Source organism: Rhyacophila brunnea, unplaced genomic scaffold, assembly GCF_057557595.1.
Source record: "Rhyacophila brunnea isolate RB1 unplaced genomic scaffold, BYU_Rbru_1.0 scaffold_22, whole genome shotgun sequence".
NCBI lineage: Eukaryota > Metazoa > Arthropoda > Insecta > Trichoptera > Rhyacophilidae > Rhyacophila > Rhyacophila brunnea.
Window position 1 is genome coordinate 7,319,831 of NW_028232882.1, and position 18,675 is coordinate 7,338,505.

Consider the following 18,675-nt stretch of genomic DNA (forward strand, 5'->3'; position numbering starts at 1 on the left):
CGTAATATAATTATATTATTTGTACTATACTTTTGGTCCGCGTACTATCTACGATATAAAACAGGTATAGTAGGCCCAAAATACTATAATTTTGAATATCGGAAAAAATATGTAAAAAGTACTAAAATTTCGATATATCCGTTAAATAAATTGTTGCAAAGTACTATAATTTCGCAATATAAGAAGTTTTGGTGAACTTGGAAAAAAATTGGTCGAAAAATGAAATTTCTTGAATACGCATTTTTGGTTGGAAGAGGTACCTAAATAAAAACGGGTCTCGGAGTTTCTCAAGTTCTCCGTCATTTTTTTTCTGAGAAACAAAAAACGTATACATTTTCAACAGATAACAACGCCTACTATATTTTTTTCCCCAAATACTATAATTTTGGAGGCTCTGTACTATGATTCCACTTTGAAAAGATGGCAACACTGAACCCGGGTCGCAAAAAACGACTCAAATGGAATAGTACAAAACTTAAATCCATTAAAATTAAAATTCAAATTCCATCAAGTACCTTCGGTCGATAGTAGTAATATTGGCTATGTTATTACTGAGGTTTTTCAATATTTATAAGAATATCTAACTACAGTAGCGCACCCAGGGGGGGGGGAGGGCAAGGGGCCTTGGCCCCCCCCAAAATATTAAAATCATCAGAATGATTTTACACATTGAAATCGAAAGCCAATAAACTATACCATACTTAGACAAATAACACGGCAAAAAAATGATTTGTAATTCTCCAGCATCCTTTTCAGTAAAATTTCTTAGATTTTAATTTCTAACACAAAAATTTCGAAACACTAATGTCGGGTTTTTTGAGAAACCCGTTCCCTAATGAACTGTATAGTGAACCGTACCTAATGAAATTCTCGGTGTCCACCTGAATTCCGGAGTGGTATAGGTCATGGCTGGGGAGGGCTGACAGGGCTCTAGCCTGGGGCCCGGGCTGTGGGGGGCCCGGCATGTCGGGTTGACCAGATAAGTGAGATAAACACACAACATAAATTAGCTTTAATAGTAAAAAAAGTCGCCTGCGGCGCTATTATCCTTCATAACTATGAACATTTTAAATTATATAATTGTCCAATATATTTTCTGATTATTATGTGTCGATACTATGTTTAACGAAATTGCTTCGGGTGTTGATATATTCCACCTACGTGAGAATGAGTTTAGGTGGACGTTTTTTTATAAATTTTTACAATAGGGTCTGCTTAACTCATCCGGTGTACTTCCTTGTACCTATCTAATTTATCTACTGATCTATCTCTTTTTTTTATGTAATACTGTTTTATATATTTTTGTTTCTAAATGTCATGTTGTGAACGTCTTAAACTTATAATTTGTAATGTCCATAATATTTATATAAAAAAAATTGAAATAAAAAAATACTCGACAGCTCCATTATCAAAGTAGATGTATTGAAAATCACCAATAATTAATTCACTGTATAAGTATCCTCAATTTGAACTAAAACACAATTTGAAAAACGTTAATGTAGTGTTTCACACTGCCTTTAATCTAAGCTAAGTGGTGGATAGGGGGCCTATCAAATACCCTAGCCCAGTGGTCGGCAAACTCATTAGTCAATTGAGCCAAATATCAACAGAGCCAAATTTCTTAAGGGGGTACATGCTCAGCGTAGGTCCTAATAGAGCTTTTGTTCTATATTCAAAGCATGATCCTGGACATACCTTAAACGTTGTAGATAATCTATTTATATAATTTTAAAGCCTTATTACCCGTTATATTTATTTTAAACATTTTTGATGACTGCATAAAGTATTTCTATAACATAAAATAGTATTCTTTTAAACCTCTCGCTCTAATGTTGTATAATATAGTCATATTTCAGTACATAAATGTGCAGTGGTGTTAAGATTTTTTACATTTATTAATTTTTAAACGCATTTATAAAACCTTCAGTATAATTTATATCGACATTATTATAGTGAAATATTTACGATAAAAAAATATATTGTAATCTCTGTGATCCCAAATTTGACAAGAATTAGGCATTTTATTATTCAAAAAATGGGCAAGATTTACACATTTGAAGATAATTTTAAAGATACTAATTATAAGCTATGTCTTTGACCATTCAAGGTGTGATAAACATCCTACGAATAATGATTGCTCTATAATAATTATTGACCTAAGAATAAAGTATTGTTTTTTTGAAATACGCCATTTCTTTTGGCATTCCCCAGTGGTTAAGCTACAACATACGGCCGTAGCACATAAATTGACAAACTATAATTGAAGTAGAGAGTAAAATGATGTTAACGCGCGTGTTTGAACATGTACTTAACGGATTTTTTTTTAAAAACGGTAACGGGTTTTGACTCTTCTCCTCAGCTGCTTTCTTCCTTACATCATCGACAAAATATTTAGTGCAAAATTACGAGTTTTTAGTTGTAGTATCTCTCTAAATTTGAATGCGCCAATTTTTCCCGACACATAAATACATGTCGGTGCCATTTAAGTTTTGAATAAACGCCAAGTCTCGGTCTATTCAACATTGCATTTACGGTTATCCTCTTCCATTTTCTTTGCTTCTTCTTTGTAGCCATGTCAAATATGGGAGAGAGCATCTGTGGCAGAGCCGCACTCAAGGGGCCAAAGAGCCGCATGTGGCTCGCGAGCCGCGGTTTGCCGACCACTGCCCTAGCTTGAGAGCCCGTTTCAGGATATGAGGGCCATGGTGTAGGTACACCGAGCACAATAGACAAAAGACCGATAAACGAGATATTAGGTTGTGTTTGTCCATTTTTAATTAATATTTTGGAACCTCAATATTAAAAAACCAAAAATCTATGATAAACATTCGGCGAAAAGAACGACTACACCCACTACAGTCGGTGGTGTAAATCAAAAAAACATTTTTTTCGGTGGAATTCGGCATAAATATTGTAGCTCTCTAGACCAGTGTTGCCAAAACTTTCGACATCTGTGTACCCCTTCTATAATTTTCGTAACACTGAGTACTTCTCGTCAAAGAAAAATGCATATAAGTACTTTAATAACAATCAAAATATATTTATATATTCCTTTTGTAGTACATTAACAAAATAATAATAAACGAAAAATAAAATTCATTCATAATAAAATATAAATAAAAGTTATATTATAAAAAATAACATTCATTATAAAAATGAGAAGGATGAAATTATTTATAATGAAACGACAGATCATCATAATTTGGTTCCCTGGTTATTAATTTTAATCTGAAATGCGGTTCCACTCCCAAAGGCTGTTCCTTTTTTTGACTTAATGTCTACAAATGCTGAAAAAGCAATTTCTTATGGATATGAAGTTGAAAAAAGCAATGTATTTCAGGAATTTCTCTGTTAAAACTGGATACACATGTTGCATTTGCAACCTAAATGATGTTTAAGTACACTCCTTATATATATTTTGCAAGAATCAGTCTGAAGCTAATAATTCCAACAATTGCTCTTCTTCCGCTTGCGATAAGCCTTCTAGCATGGATGTTGTATTAATGCTTGTTGCACCAGGCGTAGCCATAGCCCGGTGCAGCGCGTACCCCCACCAAACTCTTCCCGTACCCCAGGGGGTACGCGTACCACACTTTGGGAAACACTGCTCTAGACCAAGCGGGTAGCACAGCCGATATTATTTTTAAGAAATGTTTTAGCAAACTAGGTGCACATGTCCGCTGGTCGCTGTTAGTCACTTCCAATCCGCCAGTCGCTGATGACACGCTCAACGGTTACCGCCACTATGCCTCCACTTAGGCTAGGACTATGAGAAACTGTACAAATATATCGCCGTGTATTGTGAAAATATGTAAAAATAATTATATGAAGAAGAAAAGAGCCTATGGGACTAATTTACATTCTCCAACTTGGGCCCCCCCAATATTAAATCCTGGGTGCGCCACTGTCTAACTAGAATATAATATTTTCAACATGGCCATTTTCTTTGGCACAACCCTTTGTCATTTTCTTCACACAAAATGCCATCGCTGTAAGGCGTACCCAATCGTAATGATAGCTATTAGGTAGGTATTGCAACCGCATGGCTAGCGGATGCCTCTCCGGTAATTCGAAATCTTCGCGCCCATTCAACCACGGAAATCTTTTTAAACCGACGGAAAACTCAGCCGTACGGCCAGGTCGTCGAATGGTCATTATTTATTTTTAGATATAACACATCACCATTTGCCGAAGGTTGATGCCCCATTAGTGATTCTTTGAAGTTATGTCACCAAGGTTTCACCTATTGATACTGTCACAGAGTGAATATAAATCACATGTACTTGGCCGCCATAATATAATGGACATTATCATCATTTCAGTTTCTTACGATTCACTGCTGAATGAAGGCTGGAGGCTTTCCAGAGATATTTTTTGATGCAGATGACACTATTGATTCATTTTTTTCCGACCATGTCCGATCCTAATAAGATCATATGGGCCCCCACAGAGTGGAGGTTTGTATTAACAGATTTTGTTTTTACGAGAAATGGAAGTCAGCCATTTGCTCAACCTATTAGGTCCATACTCTCACTCATAAACAAATTGAAAAACAATATGTGTACTTGTTAGATCCAGGGTACGAACCTGGCACATTTAACTTTGTTAATCATACGTATTTGTTTTTATTGAACTAATATAAGACTGCACTTTACAGAATGTATTGGTTAGTTTTTAAAAATCTATTAAACCCTGTCTAAACGAAACCATAATGGTTTTGGTGTGCTTTTGGCGAACAGTCAAAATTGTACACACTTTTTCATTCATACTTATTTGTTTTCGTTGAAATAAAAATACATATTACACAACTTGTTGAATAGTTTTTTAAAATTCAGTTAAACCCGCTTAACCAAACCATAATAGATAAAAAATATTATTCTATCTATAAAATATACAAAATTATGTATGGTTTAATGGCATAATTTTAGATATTTTATAGATATACAAGTATTTTTTGACTATTATCTATTATGGCTTGGTTTTCGCTGGGTTTAATTGAATTTAAAAACTAACCACCATCTGTAAATTGTTCTCTTATTTCAATGAAAACAAATACGTATTACTGACAAAGTTTAGTGTGCACTGTTTACAGCGGATCTTAACAGCCTATATCCACCCTTCGCCACTGAGGTATACGGTTATTGAAAGCCGTACCAGTAATAAAAAACGTGTTAACTAATTAATTGGTTCTGACTTAATATATGTGTAATACTGTGCTCTTCCTCCCCGGCACTTTGCATTAGAAAGTAACTTTAAACTCAGTCAGAGCTCACTCTGAGCGTAGCAACCTTAGTCCTGGGTATCTCCTCCTAGGGCATTCCCGGCCTAAAACATAACTAGATGCTTCACATCGCCAATGTAGGGCCACGTGATATGCCCGATTAAGACCGGGTGTGGTGCGTGGCGGGTTTTGGTTTGGAGGGATTAACTTCAATGACTTAATATAGATGTCACTCCAAACAGAATAAAGGCATGAAGAAATTACAAAATATGACATTTTATAGATTGTCTATTGCTTGTTTTATTCAGAAATAGTATTTCAATGGATGGACAGTTAAGAGATTTCACGCTATTTTAAGACATCTATTGCCATTCTAAATTAATCAGAGAGTAACGAAATTATCGCATCAATTAGTTAGACGTATTTTATGCCAGAAAGTAGATTTTTTTCACAAGGGTTAACCAAATCAAACGGTTATGCAAGACGTGATGTCAATCAATTATGTCAGATCGATTATCTTTGATTACAGACAGGTAAAAAAGTGAAACATTTGTAATTAAGTAATATTACCCTTCTAAATGATAATCAGTTTAGTTATTTGTCAACCTATTGTTTATTGCCTATTCAATGAATAATGCTCGGTAAAAAATGTTTTACACAAATCTATGGGTATATATGGGCGGCTATCGGCAGCTATCGAGGTAGTTTATCATATTTGATGTATTGGGGCGGTTAATTGTTACAATAAGTTGACCGCCTAAACTGTCAAAAAGTGCCACTTTTAACAGTCCCTCTCTTGGCAGTGTTCACTTTTAGAGTGAGCTAGACAGTTTTGACAGTTTAAACGGCTAACTTATTGTAACAATAATTATAATACATAAATATGATAAACTACCATCGATAGCCGCCGATAACTGCTTTGTGTATAGAATATACCCACTGTTGATATAAAGCTGTATTATTTTAGCCAAGAGTCACAACAAAATTATTCAATTTCGAGTGAATCTTCAAAATGTGAGAAAAATGATTTTAAAAGAAAAATTGGTATCGAAGAATAAATACAATAAATAATGATTAATTATTTAACAGGTAATAAACTGTAAATTAGAATGAATATTTTGGACTCAAAGCATGGACTTAATAGGTTTAACAAGAGTATCATTTTTATATCTCGTAAAAAATCGGTTAAGAAACCTCTTTGTTAGGCAGTCACATCGGACTAAACATCCTAAATAGGTCAGACAGAAAATTTGGGTGTGTTGTTAACTTTTTCGGAAACATTATTATGTCATGATGACCTCTTCTCCCTGTAAGAGAATATATTATTTAAATATTATAAAATAGTAGATATTATTTTAAACATATTAAAACTAAATTTTGTTTCATAACAAATCCGCGGTTATTACATTTTTTCCAAATTATTATTTTGTTATCACACGCATTATACGCTAAATTTAATGTTTACTAAGCCTTTTACTAAGCGTTTACTTCAACCAAGTATATTAAGTAAAACTTTCTATTAGAGTTTGTAATTGACTCATAATTTTAAAGAAACGACAATATTTTTCTTATACTTTTATTATTATTACGTGTAAAATCTTTACGTCGCATATTATATAATGTCATTAAAAAATATTCAATGCTTAATCTACAAACCAGCTAACTGCACTTTTGAACAAAAATGAGATTTTGATGTCATTTTGTTAAAAAGTATGTTTTCTATTCTCACACAAAATTAATTTATTTAATTAATTTATTAACTCCTAAACATATACATAAATGCGTTATCGTTCTTCACACAAAACACCCAACAGCAGGTGCCAAATTTCCAATATCGTAAATGGAACAACTCCGCTCTTTATATATTTTTTCTTTATATGTCGTCACCTTAATTCCACAACTAGAAAACTTGATTTTCACTGTTTTTGAGCTAGCTATTGAATATGATTTTAGATTTCCTTCTCTACAAAATGATAAAACTAGGTAAGTCAGAAGTTAATGGGAACTGTATTAGTTTTATGTTTGAAAAAATTAGATAACTTTAAAACCATAAATGCATTAAATAAATAAAATAAAATATCTAAAATATTTTTCCATTTAATTTGAACATTATTTAATTAGTCCCAATTAGACAAAGCACAATTTTCCATTTTTATTTTAAATAATAGTTATAGCCTAGATTTATGTTAATCAAGTAAAGTTTAAAATTCATTTTCCCAACAATGACCAAATAATCAGAGTTATCTAGTTGTAGTATTGAGGTAAGGTTAAGGGAATCTAAAATAGTGTATTAATTCATGGTGCAGATTATTTTTTGAAAATTCCAAGTGTATTTTTTGAATTGTTAAATTTCGCTCGATAGTTAAATTGTTAAGTTTTTTCTCTTTCCAGAACAATTAGCCCAAATGGAGTTTGCAGTTTAAGCAGTCGATATGGTACTTTTAAAAACTTACCTCAATATTTTTATACGAAAATTAAGTAGCGTTATTAACAATAATTTTAAAAAGTAAACAGTATTTTTTATTTAATATCTGCTTATATAATATTATAGTTAAGTTAATTGGGCAGATGGTAAATAATTGTTTTAAAACAAAGTTTTTTCGTTAAAAATATTTCAAAACCATTATAATGGAGTTATTAATACCACGCCAGTTCAATTAATAGTTGGTAAATACTATGTATGGTTAGAGATAAAAAATAAACAAAAACATTTTTTTAACGCAATGTTGTCAAAATAAACGTTACAACGTAATTAGGGAAGAGTGTTGTAATAATTATGACCTTTTTGGACCTAACAATTTTTTATGCACGTTTATTTTTACAGCCTATCTAATAATAAAGAAGTCGTGATAAATCATTGAATTGAAATGACCTTGTAGTTTTTTCTTGATAATTTGATTTACGCATCCATTCGTCTTCTTTTAATGAGATTATTAGATTCGTAGCTTAATGATAAAAGTTATAATATTTTTGTGATTTTTTCTACATTTCCACTCAATATAATACCCTCCATATTATGGAGTTTGCTACAATTTTTTAAAGATGTGAGATATATAACGAATCTTATTTAGATATGTTTTTAATCTATATTTTGGTAAGTATGTGAAAATAAAGGGGATGAAATTTCATAAATATATAATATAATATCAATTCAACAAATAATTCACAAGATTTGAGAATGTAACATTCCATAATATATTGAACATAAACGATGATCCCTTTTTATCCTTTAATCGGACATTGTCAGTTTCAATCACTAGAACAACAATGAGGTCACCTCACGCGTACCGCACTGCATCGACACCTGCATAGCTTAATGAACGTTTTTATCATTTTTAACATGCCTAAATGCCTAAAGGCCGCGTGGCTTAAGCGCCGGTCTATAGTGTCGAGGGTCCCAGGTTCGAATCCTGGGTCTGGCAAGTACACATATTGTTTTACAATTTGTGTATGATGACCTAATAGGTTGAGCAAGTGGCTGACATCCATTCTCGTAAAAATAAAATCTGTTAATACAAACCTCCACTCTGTGGAAGCCCATATGACACTATTAAGATCGGACATGGTCAAAAAACAATTTTTTTTGACTCATGTCAAAATCGCGTGTTTTTTTTATTTTTAGCGGTTGGCACTGTGTATTTTATATAATAATGTTGTCTGTGAGTTGGGTTCTGTTCAAAATATTATTGAATATACAGATACTCGTTACTAGATTAATCCATCATTGAATTTACAGAAATCAAGTTCGTTTAAAATATTCTGCAAAATGATGAAATCATCAAGCATGACTAAATTTGTCGCCATGACAACGTGACAGTACGCGAAATGCATCTCAATACAATCACAACTTTATCTTAATTAGTTAAAGCATATTGGCGCGATACCAGTCAAGTGGATATAAGGTTAAAATCACGTCGAGCATCGTATTTTTTTAAAATGTGATTTTTTCTATTGGGTATAATATATCTGAGGTGTTTTCAAGTTATGTATGTTCAAAATACATATAATTATTGTCCGGTAACTTCATCTTGGCTACGTGGCAAATCTGTGAACTACGTACAGCTAATCGAACTTCCGGTTTCAAATTAGGAACGCCCCCAAATTTTTCATTACATTTTTGACACTTCGTATTGGACGCATCTATCAATTTACGTAATTTGAAGCTTTTTATATTCAAAAGATGTCTAACACAGTACGAAATGATGTTCGAATTATTATCAGTAAACTTTTGATTTATTGCGAAGAAGAAAAAGAGTCGTATTTAAAAGGTGAGCCTATACAATACTTTCAACAAGCCCATTTTACGGGTTCCTGTCATGTCAGGTATGTCAAAATTCAGTGTTGTAATACTAGAAATATTTCCCCAAATACTGGAAATTATGTTTGTATATTATAAAGTTATGTGTATCGTAATCTATTTTATTAATATTTTTGGACGTATAATAATTAAGTATAAATGATCATTAGTTAGTTAATGAATTGTCCTATTTTTTCCTAATTTTTAAACCGATAAGTAGGTACATATTGTTTTAAAATTTATGTAAGGTGGATATAATTTAATTTATAGAAAATTATTTTCACAGTATGTGTTTCTACAACAATTTTACTAAAAATACGATATAAAGACATCATTTGTAAATTATAAAACATGTGATTGGGTCATCAATATAATATTGAATATGTTATATCTTTCACTTCTACTTTTTTACTCATAATTTGTGTTCTAGTTATTTAATTAATAAATACCTGCAGCAATATTATCAGTTAATGTGGGTTCAATGATACATTTCCTTCCAAATTCAATAATTACGCTGTAATAATTAACCTAATATAATAGTAATAATTAAGAGGTGAAATTATTTAAAAAAAATTCTATTGATATTTGTTGAACAATAATTAGACTTATAAATTAATGTATTTATAAACTTACTGAGAATAGAATTGATATAAACTTAAAACCTAATTTCGCGGGATATGTTTTCTCAAAAAATGACAACACTGTGAAATATTCTATACGCGATAAGAGCGACTTCCTGTTGTTGCCTAAATAATGTTGTCGTACAGTAATTAATAATTTATTTTATTCATAAGATATTTTTTATTATTACCACGTTTTTCTTAGCTCGTATTCTTGTTTGTCCGGTGGTTGTTTATGCAGTACAAATCATGCAATCGATTTTTAACTAACTTCTCAACTAGATAGACATCTGAAACTTAGAATATACCAGAACACGATGCCAATGTATTCTTTTAATATTTTTAGCCATCTTTAAGTAGAATTGAATTCATTTTCAGTTAATTCTGTTTTGTATGAAAAGTTATTTCGGAAGAAATCCGTAATCCAATCCATTATTATTGGTTGCTAAGGGGGTGGTCCTGGCAACTAAATTATTAATATATACGTGCGTTACTATGGAAATGAAAATGACACGTCAGTATTCTATATTTGTTTGTTTGTTGCAAAATAGCAAAAAAATGATTTGTTGACAATTGTCTAATTTGTCCTAAATTTTTAATACATAGAATTGTCAAGTTTGTATGATTCAACAGAAAATTTAAAAACGTGGTATATAAAAAGTTCTAAAAAGAATCTTGAAAAAATCTTGTAATTATTTGTTATGAAAACATGTGTTTCGTAACATTGCAATTTTACGTGTTTCACTTTTGTGTGCTCTGAAAATACTGAGTGTTATTTATTTAAAACCCAATGATGAAATAATCCACTGAATGTATAACACAGGATGTTGTGTTGAAAGTATTTGCATCTTTATTGTCAACAAAATGTCAAACTTAGCATTATAAAGCCGATTTCATAACAATTCAAAAGAAATTATAGCGATTGGCGACACAGATTACATAGAGAGGCGAATCAACAAACATAATCTTACTGAAGATATCCCGGTTTGCCTTTTATGGGAAAAATAGTCGTTATTTTTATTTAAATGGTTACCTTGAATTATAATATAATATAATATAAAAATCCTTCCGTAATAAACGATAATTAAACGTAGTGTTGTTATATTTTAGTAGCTATATAAAATGAGAATATTATTTATGTATGTTATTGAAGATTCTTAAAAAAAAACATATTATTATAATATGTAAAAATATGTCTTACCGTTTACAAGATGCGAGGTCAACTTTTCCGCCGTCGTAAAGACGAATTGATCGCAGTTCCTTTTCAGTGGCGCCGTATAAGTCTGATCCATCCAGGAATCCGGAAGCCAAGTTCATCTGCTCACGACGTTCTGTAATAAAAATTATATAAATGTTATAATGAAATTGAATATATATTTTAGTGAAAGATATCGAAACAAACCTTCTCTGGCAGACAGAGCCTAAATATATCAGTGGCGATGGGTATGCTGTTAAGATCCGCCATAAATGGTGCACACTAAACTTTATCAGTCATACGTATTTGTTTTATCTACGTGTGTCTACAATACAACACACTGTGTCTACAATTATTTACAGAAGTTGTTGGTTAGTTTTTAAAATTCAATTAAACCCTGCGAAAACCAAGCTATAATAGATAATAGTCGAAAAATACTCGACTATCTATAAAATATCTAAAATTATGCAATTAAATCATACATAACGTTGGATATTTTAAGGATAGAATAATATTTTGTATCTATTATGTAAGGCAGGAATTTAAAAAAAATGAACAAACAATATGTGCAATATGTATTCATAATCCAACAAAAAAAAAGTATGCACAATTTTGTTGTATCGCCCAAAATATACTAAAACTATTATGGTTTGGTTTTGGCAGGGTTTATTTAATTTTTAAAAACTAACCAATGCCACCTGTAAACAATTGTAGTCTTAGTTCAATAAAAACAAATACGTAAGACTAACAAAGTTCAATGTGAACTTTTTATGGTGGATTTTAAAACTAATTAGCTGTTGACCTTTTTATTAATATTTAATTACCACATTTAAATAATACTATGCTAATTATATCTAATGGCCACCTGATGGACAACGCACCAGTTGCGTTGGACGCAGTGAATGGGCAGCCTACCTCCACCCTTCGCTACTAAAACTAAAACTGAAAATACACTACTGAGAATAATGGTTAAAGAAAGTACATGTGCTTTTGTATGGTTAATTTATTTACAGCAAACTGCTTAATATTAATTTATTATCTCTAAAATCCGTATAATTTTGAAATAAGAATTATTATATCTTTATTTCTATTTAGGTTCTTCCCTCTTTTCAATTGTGCTCGTCATGTACATAGCAAAAGTCGAATTAAAACGTAGTAAATTTAAAATATGCCACGTGCAATGACTGCCAGTTATAAGAAAATAGCACCATAGTGTGCTATGTCCAGTTCAATATTACGTTTCTCAGAATTGCCTTCAGTTATATGGTAAACTATTTATTTCGTACCATTTTTGTATAGAAAATGAATCTATGGTGCTCGTTATGATAGGAAAGCTAAAGATATTGAGCCCGGAGTGCAATGCACTTGATCGGACCAAGGCCGACTATATTCAAGCCGTGGTTCTGAATTATAAATTACGATGGTAGTGCTAGTTATTGATTATCTTCCAATGCAATGCGGTAACCTGTTCGCGATAAATGAAGACTTTTGATTGCATATTTCATTCAAATTATTACCATTTTTTTTCAATATCCAACAATCATTATTTTATACAAACAGTTTACTATATTTTATTAAAATCATGAGTAATAACTAGTATTACTATCGAAGTTTATAGTTTCGCGGGCTGATTATAATGGGCCTTAGATCGGACAATAAAGTATATTGTATCGATGGTGAACATTTCTGAACTGTTGTTTTCTTTCTGGTTATGTGGAAATAGAACTGAAAAAATAATATTTTCAACATAACTGATACACTAAAGTAACCCACATAATAGTCTATCCATTTGAAGTATGCTACGAGGCTCCTAATAGATACTTAGATACGAGTATGATGCTTTATACTGCTCCAACGACTCAATTTCAATTTGAAGTATAGTCTTATGTTATAGTTATAGTATATTATAATTATGCTGATCATGGCCCCCACAAGAAAGGGCTGACATGGTTCTAGCCTAGGGACCCGGCGTGGCGGGTCGACCAGATAAGTGAGATTAACACACATCACAAATTAACTCTAATGGTAAAAAAGTCGCCTGCGGCGCTATTCTATTTCAGGGCTATTAAATATTTTAAATGTGTAATTGTGCGTTGCAATTTGATGTGGTATGATGATTGTTACACTTCAATGATAATTCTCATATGGAATTTTGGAAACAGTACTGTAGAGCATCACACTAACATTAACCCTAGTGATAGGTAGGTGGGCCCGTCAAAGATACTGGCCTGGATGCCCGCTTCAGAATGTGGGGGCCATGATGCTGATTAATTATTGTTAAACCTCAAAATCATATTTTACCCTACAGTTTCCATGTTACTCTTTTATGACAAGACATGATTTTATGTTATGTTGTATGATTATGTGTATCGTGCGGTTAACCAACCTATATAATAAATAGCATATTAGAGGTAAATATATTTTTCTTGGACTATGTATTTATTTTAAGTCCATTTGTTAAATAAGTGACCTAAGTTTATACATATTTTTGTTTATCTAATTTCCTATTACTAAAGATCTGACTATACTATCTGTTTTATATTAGGTTTTTAGTTAGTAATTCCGTATTTCGTTTATTTAATTTATGTTTTATAATCGCATAATCTGTATTTTACTATGTGTTGTTGCGTTTTAACTAATAACTGTATTGCCATAATACTGTTTTTTTTTTTTTTTTAATAAATAGAAATATAATACGAGGGTGGGTCAATAAGTCCTTAGAAAAGCCGACAGGTGGCGCGACTAGTACTGTAAGCGGTTTGTTTTCATGCAGCGGCACTACCGATTCAGTATGCTGCGAAGTTTCAATCAGATTGGTCGGGTTGTTGTGTGTTTCTCGTACATTTAAAAAAAAAATTTGCTTGTGGAAAATGGAAAAATGGAAAATGGAGAAAATTGAGTTTAGAGCTGTTATTAAACATTTTAATATAAAAGGGTTAACAGCAAAGGAAATAAAAAATGAGTTGGATTTAGTTCACGGCATATCTGCTCCTTCACTTGCAACTATTTATAACTGGTTAAATGAATTTAAACGTGGTCGTACATCAACAAAGGATGAACCACGCTCAGGACGTCCTGTAGAGGTGACTACACCAGAAATGATCAATAAAATCCACGATATGGTGTTAAGTGACCGAAGATTAAAAATGAGTGAGATAATTGAGGTTACAGGGATCTCAAAAGGTAGCGTCATTTCTATTTTACATGACAAATTTGGCATGAAAAATATTTCTGCAAGATGGGTGCCGCGTTTGCTCACAGTCGACAATAAACGCAATAGGGTGGTGGCCTCTAAAGCCCTGTTGTCGCTCATGCAACGCAATCCGGATGAATTTTTTCGTCGCTTTGTGACTGTAGATGAAACATGGATACACCACTATACTCCCGAGACGAAAGAACAGTCAAAGCAGTGGATTGCGAAGGCAAACCATGTCCAAAGAAGGCGAAAACAGTAAAATCAGCTGGTAAAGTTATGGCTACTGTATTTTGGGATGCACGTGAAATTATTTTCGTTGACTATTTGGAAAAAGGAAAAACAATAACAGGGGATTATTATGCATCTTTATTGGACCAGCTAAAAAACAAAATTGAAGAAAAACGGCCTCATTTAAACAGGAAAAAAATCCTCTTTTATCAGGACAATGCCCGTGTTCACACATGTTTACGATCAATGGCTAAAATTGAAGAATTGAAGTTCGAATTGGTCGACCACCCACCGTATTCGCCAGATTTAGCCCCCAGTGACTTTTTCCTTTTCCCAAACTTAAAAAAATGGCTAAGTGGACAACGTTTTTTTTCAAATGAAGAAGTCATCGATCGGACAAATGCTTATTTTGAGGACCTTCCGAAAACTTATTTTTCTGACGGTTTAAAAAAAATTGAGAAACGTCTGACCAAGTGTATTGAGCTCCAAGGAGATTATGTTGAGAAATAAAAAAAAAATACAAAAATAAAAACTGTTTTAATGCTTTTTTCTAAGGAATTATTGACCCACCCTCGTAGCATCATCTACGCCGTAGACAATATGCTACGCGGCGTAGAGCCTAGAAATGTTTGAAAACACATAAGGCATAAAAATATAAAGTACCTATCCAAGGCCTACTATTGTCAAGCCACGGCATGAAAATATAAACTTCGACCTAGTTATTAGTCCGAGTTATTGCTCATTCATTGAATGCGATATGATAAACTGTTTGTAGAAAAAAAAATGTAATAAATGGTAATAATTTGAACGAAATATGCAATAAAAATCATCATTTAGTTTTTTTATTATTATTTTTAATAGCCCGTAGCGATGGCCGTGCGGCTTTGCGTCGGAAATGGTCGAAAGAATAACCAAACCATCTCCTTGCTTTTTCGTACAATGTGGTTGTTAGTAATTTTGAAAAACCACAAACACACAGGCTTTAAGAAAATCACAGAAATATATTGTGTTCTCACCGTGGATCAAACCCAAAGCTCCCGGATGGAAGACCAGCGCATAACTCACTGCACCGCGAGTGCTACTATTACGAACATGTTATCGCGTTACTTTGGAATATAATTAATAACTAACACTACCATCGTATTTCAAAATTAAGTGCCACGGCTTGAATGTAGTCGGTCTTCCAAAGTAACTTATTTGATTTCAAATATCTGACATCCAGTAATTTGCACGAAAACATTTGTACAAATTAATAATTCAGCAAAACTATCATGCCGATTCATATATGGGAAACAAGCATCTGAAGCATTCAACTAACTTTGAGGAAATTGATGATTTTGTATGAATTAATTATAGCGGAAATACAGTGACAGGCATATCTATCTGTTACCTTCTAAAATTAATATATGTATGTATTCACCAAATTTGCAGCTCTCGACAGCTTGTCCAGGGATAGTCCTCAAGTATTCTTTACATCCGTCTTCTGAAGTGACATAACACTCGCTGTGTACTTGTCTGTCAGATGATTCGTTATGGCAACACTTAACCTGGAAACAATAAAAAAACAGTTAAATTAACTATTGAGAAATATATATTGGTAAAGATCTCTAAAATTTACAAAATAGAGTTAACAAATTAACTAGCCAAAAAATTGTGTCTTAATAATTTTTAAATTTCTTCGCAAATAAGGTATGTTTTAAAATCAATAGTTTTAGTAGCATTGGAAATATCTTAATTAACAAAAGTTAAAATCCTAATTACACCTCACTGACTATAATTATTATTGTCACATAAAATTATGCATGGTTTAATGGCATAATTTTAGATATTGTATAGATATTTAGAATATTTTTTATCGATTATGGTTTGGCTTAGCGAGGGATTAATGAATTTAACAAAACTAGCTAATACCATATGTAATATGTATTCTTAATTCAAAGTATTATCATAAGTATCAGAAAAAGTATGCACTATTTTTGTCGGATCAGCCATAGCATACCTAAACTATTATGGTTTGATGTAGACAAGGTTTAATTGAATTTTTAAAACTAACCGGCACCATCTGCAAATTGTATTATTATTGCTCCACCAAATCATATCCGCCCGGCACCACACACAGTTTTAATCGGGCGTATCACGAAACCCTACGTTTGGATGTGAATCATATTTTTTTATGACTGGGAATATCTAAGGAGCAGTTACCCAAGACTGAGGTCGCCATGCACTCAAATGCTCTTCAATGAAAACAAAATAAGTATGATTCTAATGGATTTATTGATTGTATTATTAGTAATTATGGTTTCCTACAAACACTTCAACTATTCATTATTTGTTTGTTATATTTTTTATTGTGATCCTTGACTTGATAGTTGGTATTAATTTGTTATGTAAGTTAGAATTAACTGTATTCGTTGTCAGTATGTATTTACCATTAGTGAGTGGGCATGTGCCTGAAGATGCCAAAAAGAAAAACTTGGGTTGCAAAAAACGACTCAAATGGAACAATACAAAACGTAAATCCAATGAAATTAAAATTCCAATTCCATCAAGTACCCTTTTTGTCAATAGTATTAATATTAATAAAATAAGTATGACTGGCAACGTTTCGTGTGCACTATTTATGCGCGTCCAGAAACTTGTACGTATGCAGTTCACCGTATTCAACATGAAATGTTGTATTGGAAATATATGGCTGTATATTAAAAACCGTCCAACCTCTTTGGGTCGTATAGTACTGACATAAAATTCATGTCTAAATAAAACACGGTTCTTGTCGGTCTACACTTTACAGAAAGCCAGCAGCAAACAAATTATGAAAATAGCCGATATACTGGATTATTTGTTAGGTTTTCATTTTTGAATTCATGAATTTTGCCAAAATCGGCTATGAAAATTGAGTTAATATTCGTATTGAATCTAATAAAATTGGAGACAGTATAGTATACGTTCATCTCTTTCCGTAAGAAAGCTCACGGTGCAGGTTTACGTACAATTTACATGTAACCCTATTTATGTAGACTATTAACAGCCTAACTCCACCCTTCACCACTGATACCTATTATGACTATGATACCAGATCAATATACAATATTAAAAAATAATTATAATAATAGTTTACCCAAAAATAGGTTTCGTTTAAATAAGCCCCGGCGTTGATGTCTCGTTGTCAATAAAGAAATATTAACGCCGGGAATTTTGTAAACGAAACCTATTTTTGGGTAAACTATTATTATAAAATATGTTAACTTTCACTGCTGGCGATAGTGATATTATGTAGCTATATAATATAATATATATTATTATTTCACGCATATATAAATTTTATCCAATCTTTGATCAGACTGGCTTGAGAAACAAAATGTTTATTTATGTTAGTATTGTGACCGGTAGTCCAAAATAAATTGATTAATATCTTGATTTTCCTGTCAGGAAAAAAAAATAATGAAATATTGTAGACCTGTCAAACGGTCAGATTTATTGCGCGGGAAATAATTTATTACAGATTAAAATTAACGTTTATTATATTTTAAAAACTGCATGTAGGTACACGGTATATCAAATAATAAAAAAAAATCAATACACGTGATTATTGTATCCACGGTGGAGTAAAAAGTAGCTAAAAAGTAAGTTTATTGTGATAGTTTCAGGCTTAGAGTTGTAAATATTATTATAGATACATATATAATTAAATAAATATATCGTAAGTATATAGGAACTTTGTTTTTCGAGTGTCAATGTATATTATTACTTCTTTTTATATGATTTTACCGAAGCTTTGACTGTGACTCGCGCTATCATATCGCCTCTTATCATTTAGAAGAGGATCTGCCGATCAAGCCCTCACTCTAATTCTGTTAAAGAACTTCATCGTGATTACGTAATTTTATCGTAAGTTAAATTTTTGCCGAGATACTATAA

At 32.0% G+C, this 18,675-nt stretch overlaps 1 protein-coding gene across 1 annotated transcript in view; it reads right to left on the bottom strand.

The window, feature by feature from the left end:
* Positions 1-18,675, bottom strand: part of LOC147069998 (uncharacterized) — a 162,421-nt gene that overhangs the window by 35,990 nt on the left and 107,756 nt on the right. The window contains exons 5-6 of the mRNA XM_085949343.1: positions 16,178-16,304; positions 11,340-11,469 (exon numbers count right to left, since the gene is read on the bottom strand). Coding sequence (XP_085805469.1) covers positions 11,340-11,469; positions 16,178-16,304 — 257 coding nt within the window. The remainder of the gene's footprint in view (positions 1-11,339; positions 11,470-16,177; positions 16,305-18,675) is intronic.